This window comes from Python bivittatus, unplaced genomic scaffold (assembly GCF_059951505.1).
Source record: "Python bivittatus isolate LINGU-HERP-01145 unplaced genomic scaffold, Pbiv_v1 ctg000170_np1212, whole genome shotgun sequence".
Taxonomy (NCBI): Eukaryota; Metazoa; Chordata; class Lepidosauria; order Squamata; family Pythonidae; genus Python; species Python bivittatus.
Genome location: NW_028277039.1, coordinates 2,057,041 through 2,080,053, shown reverse-complemented (window position 1 = coordinate 2,080,053; position 23,013 = coordinate 2,057,041). Strand labels below are relative to the sequence as shown.

General features: G+C 42.3%; 1 protein-coding gene across 2 annotated transcripts in view; it reads left to right on the top strand.

Annotated features, from left to right (window-relative positions):
- Positions 1 to 23,013, top strand: part of WTIP (WT1 interacting protein) — a 122,010-nt gene that overhangs the window by 87,196 nt on the left and 11,801 nt on the right. For both annotated transcript variants that reach the window (XM_088135522.1, XM_088135521.1), the window contains exon 4: positions 17,275 to 17,337. In XM_088135522.1, coding sequence (XP_087991648.1) covers positions 17,275 to 17,337 — 63 coding nt within the window. The remainder of the gene's footprint in view (positions 1 to 17,274; positions 17,338 to 23,013) is intronic.

The window sequence follows — 23,013 nt, the reverse complement described above, 5'->3', positions numbered from 1 at the left end:
AAAGGCTCAGGAACCCTTTGCAGGTGTTATGGATTCATTAGCTGATTAGAGTGGGACACTTTGAGCCTAGAATATTGAACCTTTTCACACTATTCTAATTTTCTGAGATTGTGAATTTGGGGTTTTCATAAGCTATACGCCATAATCATCACAATTATATCGAAGTAAGGCTTGGCATATCTCGCTTTGCATGTAATGCGTCTATCTCATATATTGGTTTCACCTTTTGAGTTGCCTTACTGACATAAATGAACATTTGCACGATATTCTAATTTTTCGAGTTTCACCTGTATATAACCATAGTTTATTTTTTTGTGGATGGTGGTAATGCAACTATTGTTTTTGGTATTTTGCTATTAAAGATAATGTTAAAACATAGCAGCTGATTAGGAAAGTAGAAATAGAAAATGGAAAACCGGGTTAATGTTTAATTTTTATTTATTTATTAGATTTATCTCCACCCAGCTCCCCCTAATGGGGGACTCTGGGCGACTCACAAGATCCGTTAAAACAATAAATATATATAAAATTACATAAAACATGAAAACTATGCAAAGCATTACCAAAAGAAAAGAAAAAGTCCAAGAGGCTGATGGTTTCCAGAGCTGCAGACGACAGGCCCTAAGGGGCCAGCCATCCCCATACTTGGTATCTTCCCTCCCCACCCCGGGCCAAGCGGCAGAGCCAGGTCTTCAGATCTCTCCGGGAGGCCAGGAGTGAGGGGGCCAATCTCTACTCCGGGGGCAAGATGTTCCAAAGGGCAGGGGCTACAGCAGAGAAGGCCCGCCTTCTGGACCCCACTTATCGGAGCTCCTTTACTGAAGGGGTCCGAAGCATAATATAATATCAAGGTAACTTTTATACTTACTGAACTTGAAGTTGACTATGAAAAAGTGAAGATGCTTTTTTAGCTTAAGAATAAGGTGGAACATGTGCTACAGAAGTAAAGCAACAAAAACGTAAACAAGATTGTGAAGGATAATAATAACTCAGTGATAGCTAAGAAGAATTAAAGCAGTGGTCTTTCCATTATGAGAGCCAGTTTGGTGCAGTGGTTAAGGCATCAGGCTATAAAACTGGCAGGCCCTGAGTTCTAGCCCTGCCTTGAGCACAAAGCCAGCTGGGTGGCCTTGGGCCAGCCCCTCTCTCTCAGCCCCGGGAAGCAGGCAAGGGCAAACCAATTCTGAAAAACGTTCCCAAGAAAACTGCAGGGGCTTGTCCAGGCGTCAACACTGACTCAAAGGCACAAAATGAAAAGAAACTTTCCCTAACAGATTGCAGTTATTTATTTTATTTATTGTTTCTGTGCTGCTCTACTCCCAACAACTTAGCATAGCATACACACAAAAAACAGAGAATTAAAAGCAACACTACAGTAATTAACAATATACATTAGAATGGTACTGATACCAAAATCCCGTACCCTCCAAACGGCTTTGAGAGCCAAGTTTTTACTTCTTTAGGGAAACTCTTTAGAGAGGAGTTATTATATAGGAGGGCAAGCTATTCTTTGATGGCTGTAAAAGTTGGAGATTAAGAAGTGAAGGAAAAGATAGATGGCTTCAACCTAACGGATTTGGAGATGGTTTCTAAGGGTACCCTAGACTGCAGTCAGTCAGTCCTGGATCAAATAACCATTGAGTGCTCCCTTTCTGCAGTGATCGGGAAGCAAATATTCATATATTTGGGCAGGTGATAGGAGCAGATGATGGACTACAAAAAAATAACTCTTTGGTAAGTTGAGGGAAGTGGAAAAAGAGAAAGAATACTAGCAAGATAGTTACTATTGAGGTCCCCTAGAAGCTCTTGTGTGGTCTCTCAGTAGCCCTGTCCTTGAGGGGGCAGATATACGATTGGTGGGGTCCGGGGGAGAATCTTCCTAGACTCACAGCTGCTCCTTTATGGGCAAGCGAAGGCCATGGCCAAGGGGCTCCTTGACCCGTTGGTGTGCTAGCAACCCTATTGGGAGGGGAGAGTGCTTCACTGGACTACTCTTGTGTGCTCTACCTGGGCTTCTTTTGAAGACTACTCAGACGTGCCAACTAATCCAGAATGCAGTGCTCTGACTATCGATTGATCTTTGTCACCACAAGCATATTGCATCAGTGCTTCAGAGCTATAGACCTATAGCTTATATAGAGAGAGTATAGACTCTATACAGCTTGATTTTGAGGTGCTTGCAGGACTGCCTTTTCTAGCTGGAATTAACTGATGCAACTCAGGAGAAACTGTTGGGAGTCCCTCCATTCTATAAGGTGTGTGGTGCTGATGCTGGTAGGCACTGCTTTTAAGCATCAGCACCTCTATTTGTGATACCCTCCCTTTAGAAAAACCTAATGCTTTTAAATGGCTTTTGGTGCATGATGTGATGCCTGCCAGTTTGGTTGATGTTATTTACTACAGATATATGGAGTATTTTTTACCATGGATGTTTCAAATATCCAGGGTAAATAAAAACAACAACAACAAGGGCCTGTTGATTGTGGCAGAAGTAAATGGGAGGGAGGGAGGGAGGGAGGTTGGTTGGTTGGTTGGTTGGTTGGTTGGTTGGTGAGATTACAACCATTTACCCATGCAATAACTGGGGATTGGCTCTAACTTTGTGTCCCCTAACTAATCAGTGTGGTGGTATTGATAATAGTAATGATGATCACATACCCTGTTTGCATGTGCAAAGGGCAATCAAAGTGTTCCTGATTACATTAGAACCCAATGAAACATCCAATTCCCTGGGAAGATTGGGAAATTTTGATTACAGCCTTTTCACTGAAGAGTTCAGACAGTATGAAAGAAATTGATTGGATTGGTATTACTGGTAAATGGCATGGCTGACAACCACAGTGGGCTGGTTGTTATGTGGAGGGGTTGTTACCACCCTTCCACATAACATCTATTGAGCACCTATTCCATCTCAAGACTCGCTAGTTTGTTGTGTAGAAAGATAATGTTTGTTTAGTACTTGCCTGTCCAACATATGCAAATCCATACTGTGTGATTGACATTCCTTATGAAACCTGGGAATTGGCCTTGTTGCAAGGCAGTGTGACTTTGCACAAGTTTTTGGTGGGCAGGAGAAATTTCTACAGTACAGTCCCTGTTACAAGCATATAGCTCTGGAATTTGGCTGAACAAGTCAGCTGACCCACAGAGGACCTGGGACAGGCATCAAGGGTGTGCTGTTGACACACGGAATGTTAGTTCGTGATAATATTGCAGCCGGATTCCTGCTTGAATGAACAAGCCCTATTTGCCACCAAAGCGTAAGCCAGCAGGCTAGCTGTGCCAAAGCTGCCCTATAAGCAGAGGTGTAGCAGATGTGTCTTTTCCCAACCTGGGGGTGCATTTTGGGAAATGCCAGTTTCAAAATATTAAGGCCCCCACTTTCAAGGCCTTCCAAAGGCTGTTAAAACTGACTTTTCTGGAAGCTCTTTGGAGACTGACTCTTGAGCCACAGACACCTATATTGATTGTATTCCTTTTAATGATTTAATGCAAGGTATTATTTATTATTCTTTGAATATCTCTAACCTGCCTAGACCAGGCCTACTGGCCCTGCTGAGATTGAGGCAGCGGATAAATTGCACAAAAAAATGATACGACTCACAAAACTCTGCCTGGAGGAAAGTGGCATCCCTTGGAAATCCAGTGTGAGATGAACACCAAAGGGCAGGATTTTCTGTGTGGGGCCCTGGGATTCCATAGCATGGTCTGTCCATGAGAAGGGTGCCAGGTTGGAGACAACAGCTTTTCCTCTGCGTTCCTCAAAGAAGCTGCAGGAAAGCAGTGTTACTAACAATTCAGATATCTTCTTTGTGGTCTCTTTGACAGTGGGATGCCTCCCACCCCACCACCATTTTTTCTTAACAGCATGACATTTGTGTCCAAAATCCTGCACCCACACCTCCCCTATGCTCACCTGACCTTATGTTCCTTAAATTACTTTAGGCTGTAACATCTTAACTGTGAAGTTAGTTTGTTGTACCATTCTTAAGCCTCATATTGATTTCCAAGAATGCTTCAGAACCTCTATTGACAACAAAGATACAAGGGGGCTATACAGGAGAACTTGGCTGGGAAGTGAACCTGGAAGTAGATGAAGGGTGCTCAGGAGGTAGAATATGGGAGCGGGTGAGTCTGTCCCATTTTTGTGTGAGTGCCCCTAAGATGCTCTCAAAATGCTACCTGAGCCTGGCCAGAAAAAATTGGGCACCCCTTAAAGAGATACTTTCTTGTCATGTACCAAATCTCCATGACTGACATGAGAAAGGATGTTAATAGCTTGTAAAAGTTACTGGTAGTCCTCAACTTACAACAGCAATTGGTACTGGAATCTGTCACTAAGTGAAGCAGTCGCAGTCCTGAGTGTGAGGGGGTGGTACGCAAGAGGCGCGGGTTGGAGAGGGTGCACGAAGGTGTGGCATGGGTCAGGGAGGGTACATGAGGGTCACAAGGCTGCACAAGGAGCCAGCACAAGTGCAGAAGGGCTGGGGGAGGGTGTGCAGGTGAGGGAGACTCACCCCAGCAACTTGTGACCTTCCCTGCCAGCTTCCTCATTTACTTTCTTTGGAAGCCAGCAGGGAAGGTTGCAAATGATGATTACATGATCCCGAGGCACTGCAACCCGTTGTAAGTGCAAACTGATTCCCAAGTACCCAGATCACGATCACATGACCAAGGAGGTGCTGGGGCTGCTGGAACTCCAAGGACTAGTTGTAACCACCATTTGTTCAGCACTGTTGTAACTTCTAATGGTTGCTGGATGAATGGTCATAGGTTGAGGACTACCTGTACACTGTACTCTCAAGCATAAATCTAATTCTACACATTGATTTAGAGTATACCAACATATGTCTGTGTGCATTAGCATGCATAAAAAATGTGGAATTACAAAGCCAGTACATTCTTGATCTGATTATAATCGTGAATATATTGTATAAGGCTTTACAGTTTCACAGTATCTTATTTGATTTCACCTTCTCCTTCCTTTCCTTGATGGTAGCAATAAGTTTTAAAGGCCTAAACCTTAAGGAGAAATCAGGGAGGGCCAAGTCCCAGGCATCTTCTGGGGGCTGAAATGGACAAGAGCTATTAAAATATACCAAAAGGCTAAAGAGAATCCAGTGGCTCGGTACAGAATAAACAACAATAAAAGAATCTCTCATTTCTTAATTAGTTCTCCCCCTAAATTCTTGCATAAATTGTTTATAATGCAAGAAGGATAATTTAAAATGTAAATTGTCATTTAACACTATTGCTTCACAACAGAATATAAAATCATGCATCTTAAAAAAGGCTGCACATATGTTTAGGGTGAACATGAAAGTCAGAAGATGAGTGATTAATACTACCACGGAACTCTGCCAAGACTTGCCCTATTATTCTGGATTTCCTTGTCTAAACTAGACATTCTACACCCGTGGTCAAAAGTTTTGAGAATGACACAAAGATTAATTCTCACAAGGTCTGCTGCTCCAGTGTGGAAGATGGCAATGTGCATATACTCCAGGATGTTATGAAGAGTGGTCAGATCAATCGCAATTAATTGCAAAGTCCCTCTTTGCCATGAAAATGAACTTAATCCCCAAAAAACATTTCCACTGCATTTCAGCCCTGCCACAACAGGAGCAGCTGACATCATGTCAGTGATTCCCTCGTTAACACAAGTGTCAGTGTTGACCAGGACAAGGTTGGAGACCACTCTGTCATGCTGATCGAGTTAGAATAACAGACTGGAAGCTTTAAAAGGAGGGTGGTGCTTGAAATCATTGTTCTTCCTCTGTTCACCATGGTTACCTGCAAGGAAACACGTGCAGCTATCATTGCTTTGCACAAAAAGGGATTCACAGGCAAGGATATTGCTGCTACTAAGATTGCACCTACATCAACCATTTATCGGATCATCAAGAACATCAAGGAGAGAGGTTCAATTGTTGTGAAGAAGGCTTCAGGGCGCCCAAGAAAATCCAGTAAGCGCCAGGACCGTCTCCTAAAGGTGATTCAGCTGCGGGATCGGGGCACCACCAGTGCAGAGCTTGCTCAGGAATGGCATCAGGCAGGTGTGAGTGCATCTGCACACACACACTGAGGCGAAGACTTTTGGAGGATGGCCTGTTGTCAAGAAGGGCAGCAAAGAAGCCACTTCTCTCCAGGAAAAACATCAGGGACAGACTGACATTCTGCAAAAGGTACAGGGATTGGACTGCTGAGGACTGGGGTAAAGTCATTTTCTCTGATGAATCCCCTTTCCGATTATTTGGGGCATCCGGAACAAACCTTGTCCATAGAAGAAAAGGTGAGTGCTACCATCGGTCCTGTGTCACGCCAACAGTAAAGCATCCTGAAACCATGTGTGGCGTTGCTTCTCAGCCAAGGAAGTGGGCTCAGTCACAATTTTGCCTAGGAACACAGCCATGAATAAAGAATGGTACGAAAACATCCTCCAAGAGCACCTTCTCCCAACCATACAAGAATACAGTGGTACCTCGGGTTACGAATTTAATCCGAAGCAAATTTTCCCATAAGGTTCAATGTAATTACCATTAATCCGTTCCGGCGTCCGCGGACCACGCGTCAAGGGCGGAAAAACGGCCGCAGACTGCGCGGCAGGGTGGAAAAACGGCCGCGGACCATGTGGCATGGGCGGAAAAATGGCCGCGGACCACGTGGCACGGGCGGAAAAATGGCCGCGGATCCGGTTCGTACCCCGAGGAGGAGTTCGCAAACCGAGGTAAATTTTTGCGGCCGGAGCTGGTCGCAACCCGAAAAGTTCATAAGCAGAGGCGTTTGTAACCCAAGGTACCACTGTAGTTTGGTGATGAACAATGCCTTTTCCAGCATGATGGAGCACCTTGCCATAAGGCAAAAGTGATAACTAAGTGGCTTGGGGACCACAACATCGAGATTTTGGGTCCATGGCCAGGAAATTCCCCAGACCTTAATCCCATTGAGAATTTGTGGTCAATCCTCAAGAGGCGGGTGAACAAACAAAAGCCCACGAATTCTGACAAACTCCAAGCATTGATTATGCAAGAATGGGCTGCCATCAGTCAGGATGTGGCCAAGAAGTTGATTGACAGCATGCCAGGGCGAATTGCAGAGGTCTTGAAAAAGAAGGGTCAGCACTGCAAATATTAACTCTTTGCATAAACTTAATGTAACTGTCAATAAAAGCCTTTGACACTTATGCAAATGCTTGTACTTATACTTCAGTATACCATTGTAACATCTGCACGAAGATCTTCCAACACTGGAGCAGCAGACTTTGTGAGAATTAATCTTCGTGTCATTCTCAAAACTTTTGGCCATGGGTGTAGGTACAGTGGGGCAAAAAAGTATTTAGTCAGCCACCAATTGTGCAAGTTCTCCCACTTAAAAAGATGAGAGAGGCCTGTAATTTTCATCATAGGTATACCTCAACTATGAGAGACAAAATGAGAAAAAAAATCCAGAAAATCACATTGTCTGATTTTTAAAGAATTTATTTGCAAATCATGGTGGAAAATAAGTATTTGGTCAATATCAAAAGTTCATCTCAATACTTTGTTATATATCCTTTGTTGGCAATGACAGAGGTCAAACGTTTTCTGTAAGTCTTCACAAGGTTTTCACACACTGTTGCTGGTATTTTGGCCCATTCCTCCATGCAGATCTCCTCTAGAGCAGTGATGTTTTGGGGCTGTCGCTGGGCAACACGGACTTTCAACTCGCTCCAAAGGTTTTCCATGGGGTTGAGATCTGGAGACTGGGTAGGCCACTCCAGGACCTTGAAATGCTTCTTACGAAGCCACTCCTTTGTTGCCCGGGTGGTGTGTTTGGGATCATTGTCATGCTGAAAGACCCAGCCACGTTTCATCTTCAATGCCCTTGCTGATGGAAGGAGGTGTTCACTCAAAATCTCACGATACATGGCCCCATTCATTCTTTCCTTTACACGGATCAGTCTTCCTGGTCCCTTTGCAGAAAAACAGCCCCAAAGCATGATGTTTCCACCCCCATGCTTCACAGTAGGTATGGTGTTCTTTGGATGCAACTCAGTGTTCTCTCTCTTCCAAACACGACAAGTTGAGTTTAGACCAAAACGTTCTACTTTGGTTTCATCTGACCATATGACATTCTCCCAATCCTCTTCTGGATCATCCAAATGCTCTCTAGCAAACTTCAGACGGGCCCAGACATGTACTGGCTTAAGCAGGGGGACACGTCTGGCACTGCAGGATTTGAGTCCTTGGCGGCGTAGTGTGTTACTGATGGTAGCCTTTGTTACTTTGGTCCCAGCTCTCTGCAGGTCATTCACTAGGTCCCCCATGTGGTTCTGGGATTTTTGCTCACCATTCTTGTGATCATTTTGACCCCATGGGGTGAGATCTTGCATGGAGCCCCAGATCAAGGGAGATTATCAGTGGTCTTCCATTTTCTAATTATTGCTCCCACAGTTGATTTCTTCACACCAAGCTGCTTGCCTATTGCAGATTCAGTCTTCCCAGCCTGGTGCACGTCTACGATTTTGTTTCTGGTGTCCTTCGACAGCTCTTTGGTCTTGGCCACAGTGGAGTTTGGAGTGTAACTGTTTGAGGTTGTGGACAGGTGTCTTTTATACTGATAACAAGGTCAAACAGGTGCCATTACTACAGGTAACAAGTGGAGGACAGGAGCCTCTTAAAGAAGTAGTTACAGGTCTGTGAGAGCCAGACCTCTTGCTTGTTTGTAGGTGACCAAATACTTATTTTCCACCATGATTTGCAAATAAATTCTTTAAAAATCAGACAATGTGATTTTCTGGATTTTTTTTTCTCATTTTGTCTCTCATAGTTGAGGTATACCTATGATGAAAATTACAGGCCTCTCTCATCTTTTTAAGTGGGAGAACTTGCACAATTGGTGGCTGACTAAATACTTTTTTGCCCCACTGTATAAGGCTAAAATGCAGCTTCCGTTCTAGAGTCTTTAGTGCCCAGAGACAAGTAAGGGGTGATTTATTTCTGATTCTGTCTCATCAAGCAGAATTGAGATGTAACATGGCTTATGTTAAAATGCAAGCCCCACTTGATTTCCCATGCTTATAACTTGTGAACCAGACTGCAAACTGGAAACCAGAAACTTCTTGAGAATCACAGTGCAGTAGGGAGGAAGTGGTCTTGATAAGACACCAAGCTCCTAATCTGGGATAGTTAGGCATTTGAGGGAGACACAATTCAGATACAGGCAGTCCTCGAGTTATGACCATTCGTTCAGCAACCATGCTGGAAAAGGTGACTTACAACCAGTCTCAAAATTGCAGCTGTGCCAGCACGCCATGGTGACATAATCGTGATCTGGATGCTTGGTACTTTTGCACTTATGACCAGTTGCCAAACACCCTGCAATCACATGATTGCCATTTGCAACCTTCCCTGCTGGCTTCCCCCAAGCAAAGTCAATGGAAAGCTGACAAGGTCGCAAGTCGCTGGGCTAAGTCCCTCCCCCCCTCGCCCCGGCCTTTCTTTGCTTGCATGTACCACACCCTCTTTCCCCCTTCGTACACACTTCACACCTTCTTTCCTTGGCTTCCCTGCAATTGCACGCACCCCACGTCCTCATTTTCCGGCCTTTCTTGCACCGAGCACCTCTTCCCCTGACTCGCACGGCCTGCACCAGGGCTCCCAGGGCCTTCCCCACGTCTCTTCAGCACCGCTGCGCTCCTTACCTGGGGCTGCCTGGATTACCATCGCTAAGCGATACGGTCATGTGACATCGTGCTTTATGACCACATCACTTAGCTACGGCAATCCCAGTCCCAATTGCAGTCATAACTCAAGGACTACCTGTAGTGCAAGTTTCAGCATGCAAGATGTTTTAAAACCCAGAATATTCCAGGAATTTGGGGAACGGTACAGAAATTCAATTGGCCTAACATTTGGCTGGAAATTAAAGACAGCTTCCAGCCTGGAAAGGCTGAATTAGACAAAACTCTATATTCCACTCTCTAAAGAGGTTGTGTCCTTACTATCTATTTAAGTTTATCAGATTTACCACTGGTTTGACAATCTCAGGTTTAAGGGCAAAGGTATTGTTTTAAGTATTTAACTATTAAGAAAATTTAGTCTTAGTCAAGAGTGTAACATGCAGCTAGCATTTTAATAAACAGATACAGGAGTGCCCATGATGGTTTTTGTGTAAAAAAAAAGTCAATATGGCAGTTGTGGCCATGTGATTGAAGCCTTGCCCTTTTTTATACGTGTTGCACATTAAACAGTGTTGGGACTTCAACTTTGTGGTTGTGGCCACCATCTTGAGTTTTCTCACTCACACCCCCCCACACACCCTTCCATGGATGTCTCTGCCCAGATTTCTGAGAAAGGGCTGTCCCTCCCTCTCAGCCGCGGGAAGAAGCAGGCCAGGGCAAACCGCTTCCGAAACCCTTGCCAAGAAAACTGCAGGGACTTGTCCAGGCAGCCACCAGAAGTCCACACTGACTCAAGGGCACAAAACAGAACAATCCAAAAGGAACATTGTTCTCCTTTCTGATGAAAAGCAGTCTGGCTTTCAGCACACGCATGTCCAAACACATGTAGAAATTTCCAGGTTGGGTAAATGTAATGTGAAATAAGAGTGCACTTTTGAAAAGGACAATAGTATAGACATCAACTTGGTTCCATCATGTCTGCACTGAAACCCAGCTCCAGTTCAGCATCAACACACATCATTTCAGGTTACTTCAGATAAATGTTATACTGATATTTGGAATGCACACAAAGATTAGACTAGAGAAAACATTTTGAACATTTAGTTGTTGAACTTCTGAGCAAAATCCTGGTGGTTGTTTTTTTAAGACAAAAGAGCCCTGCCATGAGGTACATATAATTGAACTGGTGCCATAGAAGGGAGGATTATGCAGCTTGTCTGCTCTCTTCTCAGAATATACAGTATATTCACCCAGAGAACCATGTCTGCCCCTGGGCCATTCATTTCCTCAGAGTGTTGTCCCTTGTTGATCAATAAATGGTTCTTCGTATTCTTTATCAAGTGAAAGCCAGATGGTTCAATTAAATTCATTGTGGCAGGGCTGTAGAGTTGATTGGGTCTTATTCCACTGCTGGTCTCGTGCTGCCTGTCATGGATCTTCCCACTTGTTCTATCCAAAACCTGAGGACATGGCCTTTAGAAGATGCTGGCAGATGGTCACTCCTGGAGGTAGCGTTTGAGAATCACCAAGGTGATTTCATTTCTTACAAAGCAAAAAGGAGAGGAAAGCAAAGGTAGAAGTTGTCAGAAGGTTGTCTTGGCCAGCATTTCAGAACTTCTTCTCTTTTCCGAGCTTTGTGCTTTTATATAGAATGTTATGGTCTACTTACGGCAGAGGAATCTTGAAAGGTTCTAGAGTATGTGCTAAGCTGGATCCAGAGCAATGGACAACAAGGATCCTTACCTATTCTGATGAGTAAAAGTATCCCCACACCTGTCAAGCCAGAGAACATTTGGCTGGCTTAAAACTCTCCCCACCGTCATGTCAGTAGCCTTTGCTAACACACTTGCTTAGATTTATTTTAAATATTGGCTAAATATGCACAACACCCAATTTAATGCTGAATTGCCCTGTTTTCTGGGTCTGGTATCCTAAACCATGAAAACAACAGCCAAGATTAAAATTAATCAAATTTCTCGTGTTGTGAACAGTAGCCATAGGTCTTTAATTGACTTGGTTAAGCATTTTGTGTGAACCCAGCTATTATGTAGCAACAATCCTAGTTTTGCCACCAAATGTTCATTTAGCCATAACCAAGCTATCTTACAAATGTATTTACATGCTGCATAGATTTGCATTCCTGCTTTGTATTTTTTTTAAATTTTTAAAAGATTTAAATCTTTACCTTTAGTCACAACAAATAACTTTTGTAAGCTACACCAAGCTGATTTCAATTAGCTCTGAGGAATATTTCTGTGAATATTTTAAATGTTTTTAAAAGCCTAACCGAAACTATTTTTTTTTCTGTTTGCTAATTTGTATAGCTGATTTGAAATGACTTCTGCACTCTTAGCCTAATATTCTCAAATTCTTGGCTAGAAGCAATGCACACAAACACCTCATGTTTTCAAAGCCATCTGTTCCAGATAGTCCACCTTTTATCCTGTCCTTGAACTATGTTCCATGTCTTATCACGATAAGGTTTTAAAAAAAAACTGCATAGTGGCCCAATATGTATTCTGATGAACAAATATTGGATGTAGTGTCAAGTGAACAGACAATTGTTGTGTAATGTTCAGCAGCAGCAGAATAGCCACCTCATCTGGATGAGAGACCAGATAGGAGACATCACAAAATTTGAAATAAAGTTTAAATATTGATTGAGTGAGTGCCATTAGTCGGTGTCAACTCTTTGCAACATCTTCTCCAGGATGATCTGTCCCCAATCTCACCATTCAGTTCACCCATTGCCACTGTAATCAGGTTCATCCACTTTTCTGCCGGCATTCTCTCTTTCTCTTTCCTTCTACCTTTCCCAACATTATAGACTTATCAAGAGAGCTGTATGAGAATTTGAGCTTGGACATTTGTGTCTTGAGTGAAACTCTGGATTGATCCCTTTGTTTTCTTGACTATTCATGATTAGTTGGCTGGAATTCCAGTGACACTGATAGGCCACTCAGTTAAGCGTTAAGTGCCCTTGACAACATCGTTCCCAGTGTTCCCCAACCTTGGTAGACTTCATCTCTTAGAATTCCCCATTCAGCATGGGGATGTAATCAGTGCAACGAACCCACATCCTATAACCCCTTGCCAGGGCTTAAAACTTAACGCCTTTTAATGAAACGCGTTAGTCTGAAAAGGTGCTACCAGATCCCTCCTGATTTTGGACTGCTTAGTGCAGGAATATTAAAGCATCTTGTCTGAACACTTCTGGCACACGGGAGCTTGCATGTCTCTGGGTCCCTGGTTCCATTCTCAAACTGCTCTTACCAGTTTTTTTCTAGCGTTCAAATAAAAACCACTCCTCTAACTTAGGATGGTTAATCTATGAGCTGGGCTCTGGACAAGAAAGAACTACTTTGGGACCGAACCAAGTAGCTTGGTTTGTAATTTTTGCAATGCTTCGGTGGGACATGGTATAGCCCTGCCCCCAAGTGGAACCTTCTGGTTGGTGGAAGCTTTTGTGGGAGGCAGAGTTTCTGGGGGCCTTTTCTGCTGGGCACTAGCAGCACTCCAGATGTGTGTCACAATTTCTAAATGTACAAGGGTTGCAGGTGTTGGAGACAGGGAAGGTGAAAAAGACTCCCTTTCCTTTTTTTCTCCTGCATCAAGTTTTTCTATAAACTTAATGTTTTATTTTTAATATTTTTTATTCAAGTATTTATATAGTTTGCATATCTATGGCCTCTCTGGTGTAGAAATTATTATATTGTTTTGATGCAGGATATCTACCTGAATTTATTGAAGAGAACAAGTGGGAACTACAACAAATTGTTGTAGTATGCTGTCTGAAATTATTCTTCCTTTTTTTTTTTTTTCACAGTAACTTAGCACAATCAGTTCTTAATGGACAATTTAAATTAATGTAATTTAACCCCTTGTTTCTTTCTGTGTTCTGGAACAACTCTAAACACTTCTGTCCATTTTCTGGATGACAGCCCTTCAGACACGTGAAGGCATTTATCGTGACTCCCCACAGACTATTCTCCAGACTGAACATATTCGCACCTACACCTCTTCCTCCTGAGGTTTGCTTCTTATCATCTTCATTACTCCCCTCTGGACACCCTCCAGTTTGTCAGTGTCTTTCCTAAAATCTAGTGCCCAGAACTGAACACAATATTATAGGTGCATTTTTATTAATGCACTATAGAAAGGAATTATGAATTCTCTTGATATTGACACTGTCCTTCTGTTAATGCAGCCTAAAATGCCTTGGGGGAGGGCAGCTGCATCATACTATTGGCTCATGTTAGCTTGTGATCCAAATCATTTTTGATATGTGATACACTTGTGTGTTTGATTTTTCCTATCTAACTGTAAGACTGCATTTTTTAAAATTCTCCTGGCCAATTTCTGCCCATTTTTCAGATAGTCACGATCTTCCTGAATCTTGATACTGTCACTCTGTGCTTGTGTCGTCTTCAAATTTGATAATCATATTTTCCAACCCTCAGCCAAGTTATTTATAAATATGTTGAAAAAAATAGAGCCTAGAATGGAGTCCTGTGTTACACCATTTGACAGAGCTCTCCAGCTTCATGTGGAATAACTGATGTTCCCTTTTTGTACAATTGTTCAACCACTGAATCCATCTATTGATAGCATAGTCCAGCCCATATTTTGCTCTCTTCTGTACTGGAATCTCATCAGAAGACTGTCAGATGTTTTGCTCAAGCTACATTATGTGTACTACATTCCTGTGGTCAGCTAAACAGGTCACTCTTACAAAAAAGGAGGTGAGGTTGGCTTGGCATGATGTATTTTTGATAAACTCATGTTGTGCCCTGCCAAGTATTGCATTCTTTTCTAAATGCTCACAAACCAACTACTGTATAATCTAATACTTTATATCAACTGACTGGTCTGAAGTTACTCTAGTCCCCCTTTTCCCCATCTTTTTCAAGACAGGAACAACATTTGTCTTTCTCCAATCCTCTGGCATCCCATTTTCTTGAATATAATTGATCTGATTCTAGTGACTGAAACTCATTAATGCTGGCCAGGTGCTTCCTAACCATCTCTTTATTTACCTTGGGTTGTCACTCCCTCTTTTTGCCAGATGAACACAGTTTCCCTTCGGAGAGAAGATTAAAGCAAAGTAATTGTTGAGAAGCTCTGCCCTCTTCCCATCACCTGTTACTATCCTACCAACTTTTGCATCATTTAGTTTCATTGCAAGCATAAGTTTTTTATGTTTTTTCACTTTAATTTTGCAGACATTAGTTATTTGCATGTATTCTTCCTTGATAGTTAATGCCCATCCTCTGTTTCCTGTACATGTCCCTTGAGCTTGGTTAAAAGCTCCCTCTGCACCCAGAAAAGTTTCTAAAGCTGTCCCCTTATTTTAAAAACTCTCCAGCCCTCTTGCACTCACTTAAATATGAGGGTTTCAGTACATGGGATTCCATTATATAAGTTTGCTTCTTGAAATCTAGTGTGCGTATACAACAGTGTCCCAATTTCTCTTTCTGTTGTATCTTGAATGCCCAGAAGACACGACTCACTTTCTCTCAAGGTTCCCACTACTTTTACCTCTTCAACCATCTAACCTCGTTGAATGAAATTTTTGAGAGCTTGGCTTGCAGTCTTACAGGACCCTCACGTTCAATTCCTGCATCTCAGCGCACGTGTGCACTTTCTTCACATGAAATTTCATTCCCCCTTTATTCGGGCTACTTTTATTCTTTCTCTTCCCCACACAACACAACAATATTGTGGCTACATTCGCCTAACATGCTTTTTGTCTGGCATATTTTTTTAAATAAATTCTACACCCAATCCTTGCATTTCACTCATGGGTTTCACTTTACAGGATTCAATCGTGCTATCTAAATCATATTTGTCTTCCTGCATTAAGATTTTCTAATGCTTCCTGTTGTTCCTCACATTTGCCCATTTGCCCATTGGAATCCTTGGGTCGTATACCGTATTTTTCCGTCAATAAGACACCCCCATGTGCAAGACGACCCCCGCTTTTCCAACCCAAAATTAAGAAATCAATATTTTAAAGATAGTGCAGAATACGTTTTTATTCAGTAATTAGGTAACATTTACCTGATACACTCGGTGGGAGGAGGTCCAAACGGTCTCTCTCCAGGCTCTTTTGCATAACTGATTACATTCAATCACAAGTGAAACTGCCGATAACTTGTCTCTGCAATCAGCCTTCCTCCAATTGGTTTGTCCAGCATCAGCTGACATCAGTTACATCAGACTCGTGATTGGAGGAAGCCTGTTTGCAGAGACAAAGTATGGGCAGTTTTGCAACCGCACGGTTCTCTCCTCGGCTGACTTCCTTGAATAAGACACCCTTCAATTTTTAGTGTAAGGATTTTAGAAAAAAGTATCGTCTTATAGTTGGAAAAATACAGTATCTATTTCCTTCCTGTATTGATGTGCTTATTAATGGCTGTCTCCGTGTTTTTTAGATTTTTTTATCCTGCTTTTGTTATTTTTATAAATAACTCAAGGCGGCGAACATAGCTAATACTCCTTCCTCCTCCTATTTTCCCCACAACAACCACCCCGTGAGGTGGGCTGGGCTGAGGGAGAGGGACTGGCCCAAAGTCACCTGGCCTAAGCCTTTCATGCCTCAGGCGGGACTAGAACTCGCCGTCTCCCGCTTTCTAGCCTGGGGGCTTCACCACGAGACCAAACTGGCTCTCTCGCATTATATCTATTTGCTTTTAATTTGGGGATAAAAAGTACTGTTTTTATTGGCTTATTACACTTAAACTCATCTTCCTTTATGATGTTTTTGTCACTCCTTTCTCGCCATTTCTTCCTCCTCCTGGCTTAGTTACACTATGGCAAAACAGAATGAACCAGTCAGGGACCATTGATAGAAGTGAGGACAAAATTGATGCAGAAGCAGTTTTTGAAAGCAATATCAGAAAAAATAATCACCAAAAATAAGTGATTCAACATTACCTTGCATATTTATTTTTAAAAATGTAATTCCTTGCAATCTCTGATTTAAATGAATATTGATATCATGGACACATCTTGAATAGAATTGGGAGGGGCTGGGGGAGAGTTTTAGCAGAGCCTAACGTTATTTGATTCTGTTATGTCTAAAAGATAATCATTGGAAAAGATTTAACAAATAGTATCTTCCCTCTCCCACCATTGACACAGGGACCCAACAATTCCAGTTCTCAGTTGTGACAAAGCAGAAATTGGTTGGTTGCTTTCATCAGATGTAGCAAATTGAAGTCTGTACAAATGAAATTGAAAATGAAGGTTTGATGCAAAACAGGATTCACACTTGCTGTTCTCACCATTGCTTGGAATTTTGTCTGTGCCTAAGTGAGTTTTCTGTGTTAAATATCACAGTTACAGTTTCATTTTAACTAGATGAAAAAGATATTTCAGTACAACTTTGTAATGCAAGTTGAAATGCTTGGGATCAAAAATGTATCCTCTTCAGTGCAATTGTGAGAATCTTGGGGAAAGTAATCCATGAAGAACCATTTTCACTTTAGTCATTAATCATGAAGATTTGGCAAGTTTGCCTTATTCTTGTTGAGAAAAAAATGTACAGGACTCAAGCAAAAAGGGAAAGGCTTGTAACTGTCTGTCTCCCCCACCCCCTTTTTTTTAAACAGTATTCAGGGTTTCAGCAGACAGCAGACAAGTGCTTCATTTGTGGCCATCTCATAATGGAAATGGTAAGAGTCTCAGCTTCTGAAGGAAGGAGGCTGCTGGGTCGGGCTACTGTTGTTCTTTCTCTTCCCCATGCACACATGCATCAAGATTGTGGCTACATTTGCCTGACATGCTGAACAGGTTCACTAAGATGCCAGCAGCTGCATTTGCACGACCTGCTAAGCTTGATTAGTTTTAACCATAAATTTTTTGTAGTGTAACATGTTCTAAGAACTTGGCCTGTTCGCTTTACATTTCAGTATGTTGTGTGCAGCCAGAAAACAGATTGGTGCTGTAACCAAGTTCAGTCTGTTGTATGAACCCAGCCAGTCACAGGTGTTGTGTCTTAGAAAATTACTACTGTACTCTGAACTCCCCACAGGGCTCCTATCTGTGGCCCCAAGACATAGCTCCGGATGGTTCTAAAAGATGGTAGTAATCTTCCCCAGAAGCTTTAAGTCTCCAGCATCAGCTTTCTTAGACCGCAGTGCCTGAGTGCTGGATGGGGCAGTTACTCCAAGGAAGCACCACTGGGCCTTGGATGTGGCCCCCCACAGGAGGATTTTTGCCTGATGATACTGCATAAAATCTACCAGACGTGGACCAGTTTGGTCCTCCATGGACAAAGAAAATTTTACCATCAAGGGAAACCCTGATGGCAATATATTGATAAAAATATTTTTACTTCTACATCAAATTTGTTGTGTATTTTTGTTTCTTCAAGAGATAGCAGGAAAGCATTCTAGATAGTGTTGGGGTTGTCTCTCTCATTTGGAAAGAAGATGGGGCCTTCTCACAGAGCAGTTCCTTTTTGGACAGACCTTCCTGATTCCTGCAAAGAATGGGCATCTTCCCAAACATTCGGCTTCATACGGGGTTGGCCACATGGATTGTGACTCAGCAAATATTGAAAGACCAGGTCATTTCACCATAGCATTATTAAATCAAGATATAAAAACAGTTATGATATTTCTAGCTGGAAGCATTAGCTTTATCATATCTATATCTATCTATCTGTGGATCAGTCTGGCTTTGTGCCTAGAAGATACACATTTAATGAATTCTCACTACTGTTCGCTCTTGCCAATCTGTTAAATCCCCATATGTCTTTAGACATTTATAAAAAGTTTGTTAGTTTGGGGTGAAATACTCATTTGAGGTTCTGTGGGGAATGGCTTTGAAGAAGGTTTTATAGGTCAGAAAGTTTGCATAAAGGTGAACAGACCATACCTGGAATGATTGTGCTGAAGAGAGATACAGCATAGGGCTGTCACTATCCCCTGACTTTTTCTCTGCAGAACTTTCAGCACAATAGTATTTGCATAGCAGTACCAGTATAAACATTGGGAATTGTCAGAACAGCACTTTAACTGTTTTTCATTTAGATAGCTTGGTATTTATAAAAAATAAGTGAGTTGATTGCTGTATAGGATTTGCAGCTCACATTTGAGGCAAGTGAAATGGCAAGATTAAAGTTATCTTTGCTTTGGAGAATAGCTTCAGTTAAACAATTATTCTGTCTTGCTTCATTTTCCCAGTCATTCCCTTGGATAGCAAACTTAAACACTGGCAGTTTTTGTTTAGACAGAGGTAAGAGATTTAGATGTTTAAACTGGGCAAAATTTAGGAAACAGGGAGTAGAGATGTCCATCCCTGAACTCAGTTTCTGCTCAATTACCTGCCAGAAAGGACATTTTTCTTCTGCAGGTTGACAAGAAAACTGCAGGAGTTACAGCTAAGTGTAGTTCTTTCATATTTCTCATCCAGGAGATTCAGAATTGAAATATAATCATTCTCTTAGAGTGCCTCCTTCAGACCCTGATATTCTTTATTGAAGATTGTAGCACCCTCATTTTTCCCCTTCCAAACCTGAATGTTCATTGCTTGCCACATAAAACAATGTGAAAAATGGAAAGAGAACGTTCCTTTTAGGATTTGTGATCGTATTAATATTGCAGATCCCATGGAATCTATCTTCCCATCATTGGCAAAATGTATCGATTCATACATTTTTCAGTGACCAAGAAAAGGTTTAATAGACCTTTAACTGGAGAAGGACTGTGTAATGCACAGGCCTCCTTTAAGGATTATGTCTTGGGTGTGTTGGGATGGCCTTTATCTAAGCTACTGTTTGCTGGTTCGGAGGGTCCTCTCCTCAGTGGTATTTAACTTACCATCCCATTAGGATGCACCAAATTCTACTGTCCTTCTCCAAAGGTTAGAGGCAATGGCATACTAGGCAGCTTTAATGTAATATGTGGTTAATTTACCCAGGCTTACTGAATTTGGAAAGAAATTACTGTAGTCGAAGGAGATGTCTGAGCAGGTACTTCTCTTGCTCTTTATTGTAGAATAAAAGGAAGTCTGATCTCTCTTATGCCATGTGTTGCATGTATGGGCATAGCAGACTTGTGGCCTTCAGACCGATAGGTACCATTTGGGCAGGTAGTGTTTCTGCAAAGCACAACAAGTAAGGAAGAGCCAATAAATTGCTGAATTTCTTTCTAAGGTTGCAGAACTTTCCACAGGCATGTTCATAATCACCGTCCGTGCCTCTTGCCCCAGTTTCCATGGGGCCATCACCAGTAGTGTCCCACTTGGCCAGGCAAACCCAGATAGGCATATTTAGGAATGTTGTATCCCTGGTGTGTCTGTGCAAAGTTGCAAAATCAACTTCCACAGTCTCCCCTTCATGGAGGAGTCTAGAGAAGCAACCACTGTCTCCTCTGCCTCCTGGACTCTCCAGCTCTAATTCTGCCTCTCTAGCAAGGCTTTCCCTTGGGGTCCAGTGTCTGCCTCTCATGGGCTTCCCAGCAGGATCTCCTCAGTCCTCTCCCTGGGGCTGCCCACCTGGCCCCTGTGCACTTCTCTACAAGGCCTGCTTTCTGAGTAACTTTGCCTCCCTTTAGGAGCACCCACGTCCTCTGCTGCCTTATGTTTGCAGATTAAATTTATTCATTTGTTAGATTTCTATCCTGCCTTTCATTCAGAAGCTCAAAGCAATGTACATAGCATTCCTTCCTTCCTTTTTTCCCCACAACAGCCCTTTGAAGTAGGTTGAGTATGACTGGCCCAAAGTTACCCCATGAACTTCCATGGCTGAGGAGGGACTAGCAGCAGATTGGAATGAAGAAAAAGAGCAGTCTTTATTGCTGTGATCTGTTGTTTCTCTCTCGCATTTGACGGTCAGAAAAAAGGAGAAAATGTCAGTTTCTGACTTGAATTAATACTTGATTCAAAAACTTTGAGGACAAAAAATTGCCATCCTCGTTCCTCCCAGCTTGCCTTTGGTCTCCGTCCCACCCTCAGCCCTCTCTGGTTCTGGGAGGGGCTCCAGAGTGCTCCTCCCGCTGTCCTGTTTCCCTCTCCCTGCAACTCCTGGGGGAGAGCCAAGATGGCTTACTGCCCCCAGCCATGGGACTCCCCGGGAAGCCTCTCTGCCACCGAACAACCAGGGAGGAGTAAGGGGCAGCCCCCTTCCATAGCTTGGCGAGGGAGCAAAGCATGTGCTGAGGGCAAGGTCCCTTTCTCAAAATGGGAAAGGCTTGTAATTATCTGTCTCCCCCACCCCCTTTTTTAAAACAGTATTCAGGGTTTCAGCAGACAATAATTCACTCTGACTCAGAATTTTAAACTTTTATCATATGCAGCAAAGTCAGAGACCTGGAAGAACATCAGAGAGGAAAGAAAAAAGGAAAGGAGCAATGGCTTTCTGAAGTATGGTCTCAGTCATTGCTCCCTTTCACCAGCACATGTCCACCAGAGCAATTTCACACAGTCCACAAAATAAAATCTATAATTAAGTAGCTTTGCTGATTCTGCTGTGCAAACTATTAGCTCGAGTCCTCTTTTTGCAGGCTGGGTACTTTCCCCCCGTCACCTGGCTTCCAGCCAGCCTCCAAGCAGATTCATTGCCAAGATTCACTCATTCATGCCAGAGGCCACGGGAGAAATGGAGGTTGGCCTCCCCTCTGGCAACAGCCCACCCGATCGGTTCCTCCGCTTTGGATTTTCCCAGGGCTCCATTTTCTCTGCCTGCCACCTGGAGTAAGAAGCCAACCCCCTTGCAGTAACACTTTCCATGTTTGACCCTGGAAATGGAACTTCCCCAATTCCACCAACCCCCATAGCCATGTCTTGCTCCCTGCTCGGAGTTGAATCCTTCACTAGGCCCTCCATTTCTTCTGCTGTAACTCCATTCTGTGTTGCTCTTAACAAAGTGTTATCCCCCACCTGGCAGCAAATCAAATGGCACTTACAGTTTTTGCTCATGGTCATTTCTGGTACTCTTTCAGTCAGAATTCTGCCAACATTTTCCCAGGCTCATTTAATAAACTCATTCCCCTGTAGTTTTTGCATTCACTCTCACTACCTTTCCAGTCACTGGATACAACTGCAGCCTTCACACAAACCTTTTTTTTCCTCTTTTTTGCTTTTATTTATTCTTACAAATTAGGTGTTATAATTGTCAAAAAGAAGAAGTATAATACTAATATAAAAACAAGTTTAAAATGGGCAACACAGATTATAATAGTGATTATAATAGTTGAAAAGAAGCCAGTTTAAATAATAAAATAAGGATAGATTACAAATCTCAGATAGAGAACTTAGAGTACTTGTTTTATGCTCAATTTCTAGTCAAAACGTGTTTATTAAACTTTGTTAGCATAATTAGAATCAGTAAGAAGAAAAAAGAGAAGTAACAAATAGTGAGAATGAACATTAAGAGAATACTGTGGATAGATAACCTAATGCAAAGAGAGGACTCTTTGGAAAAGACCCTGATGCTGGGAAAGATGGAAGGCAAAAGGAGAAGAGGACGGCAGAGGATGAGATGGTTAGATAGCATCACTGAAGCAATGAGCATGAAACTGAGCAAACTCAGGGAGGCAGTGAAGGACAGGAAGGCCTGGTGCAATATGGTTCATGGGGTCATGAAGAGTCGGACACGACTTAACGACTGAACAACAACAAGTGGATAGCATAAGCCAAATTTAGATCTAAACTCTAAAGCCCAAATTTCAGATATGGCACAACTCCATGGATACTAACATGTAGAGTTTCAATCCCATTCTTATCAATATAATTTCCATAAAAAATTCTAAAACATTCCTTCCAGCATTCCTTCACTTCTATTTCAGCCTATGTTATGTCACCACTTTTATTCCTAATTCCATTCCCTCTGCTGGAGGATCCCTGTTTAGCTTTGTTGTTCCACATTTAAATAAGTAAGTGTGGAGTTTAGAACTTTCAGAGTGATTGACCTCCAATATTTAAACAATCGGAAACATGGAAGTGAACATTTGGTCTCTGTTTATCATTCAGCAGACGATTCTCTATCATCCCAGCTATGATTTTAGAAGGATGGTGACCAAAGCTCAATTATGGATCAGTTAGCTTTCTTTTCAGTTTTTTTTCTGTTTGTAATATTTGAGTAAAATAAATTAATAAAATTTTAAAAGATCATAGTATCTCATACTTTTCATCAGAAAACATACAACTTCTTCCCTTGATGAGTAAAACAGCAGGGCTACCTAAAGGATATCTGACTGAATTTTAATAAACGTTAGCTCAATGAGCCATCCCTGCATAAGTTGGAACCTTTGTTTTGCATGCCTTTCAGATGATGATAGGCACTTTAGGTCCCCATTTGTGGACTTGTTCGTGACCCCAGAAAACCAGTCAGTTCAATTCTAGAT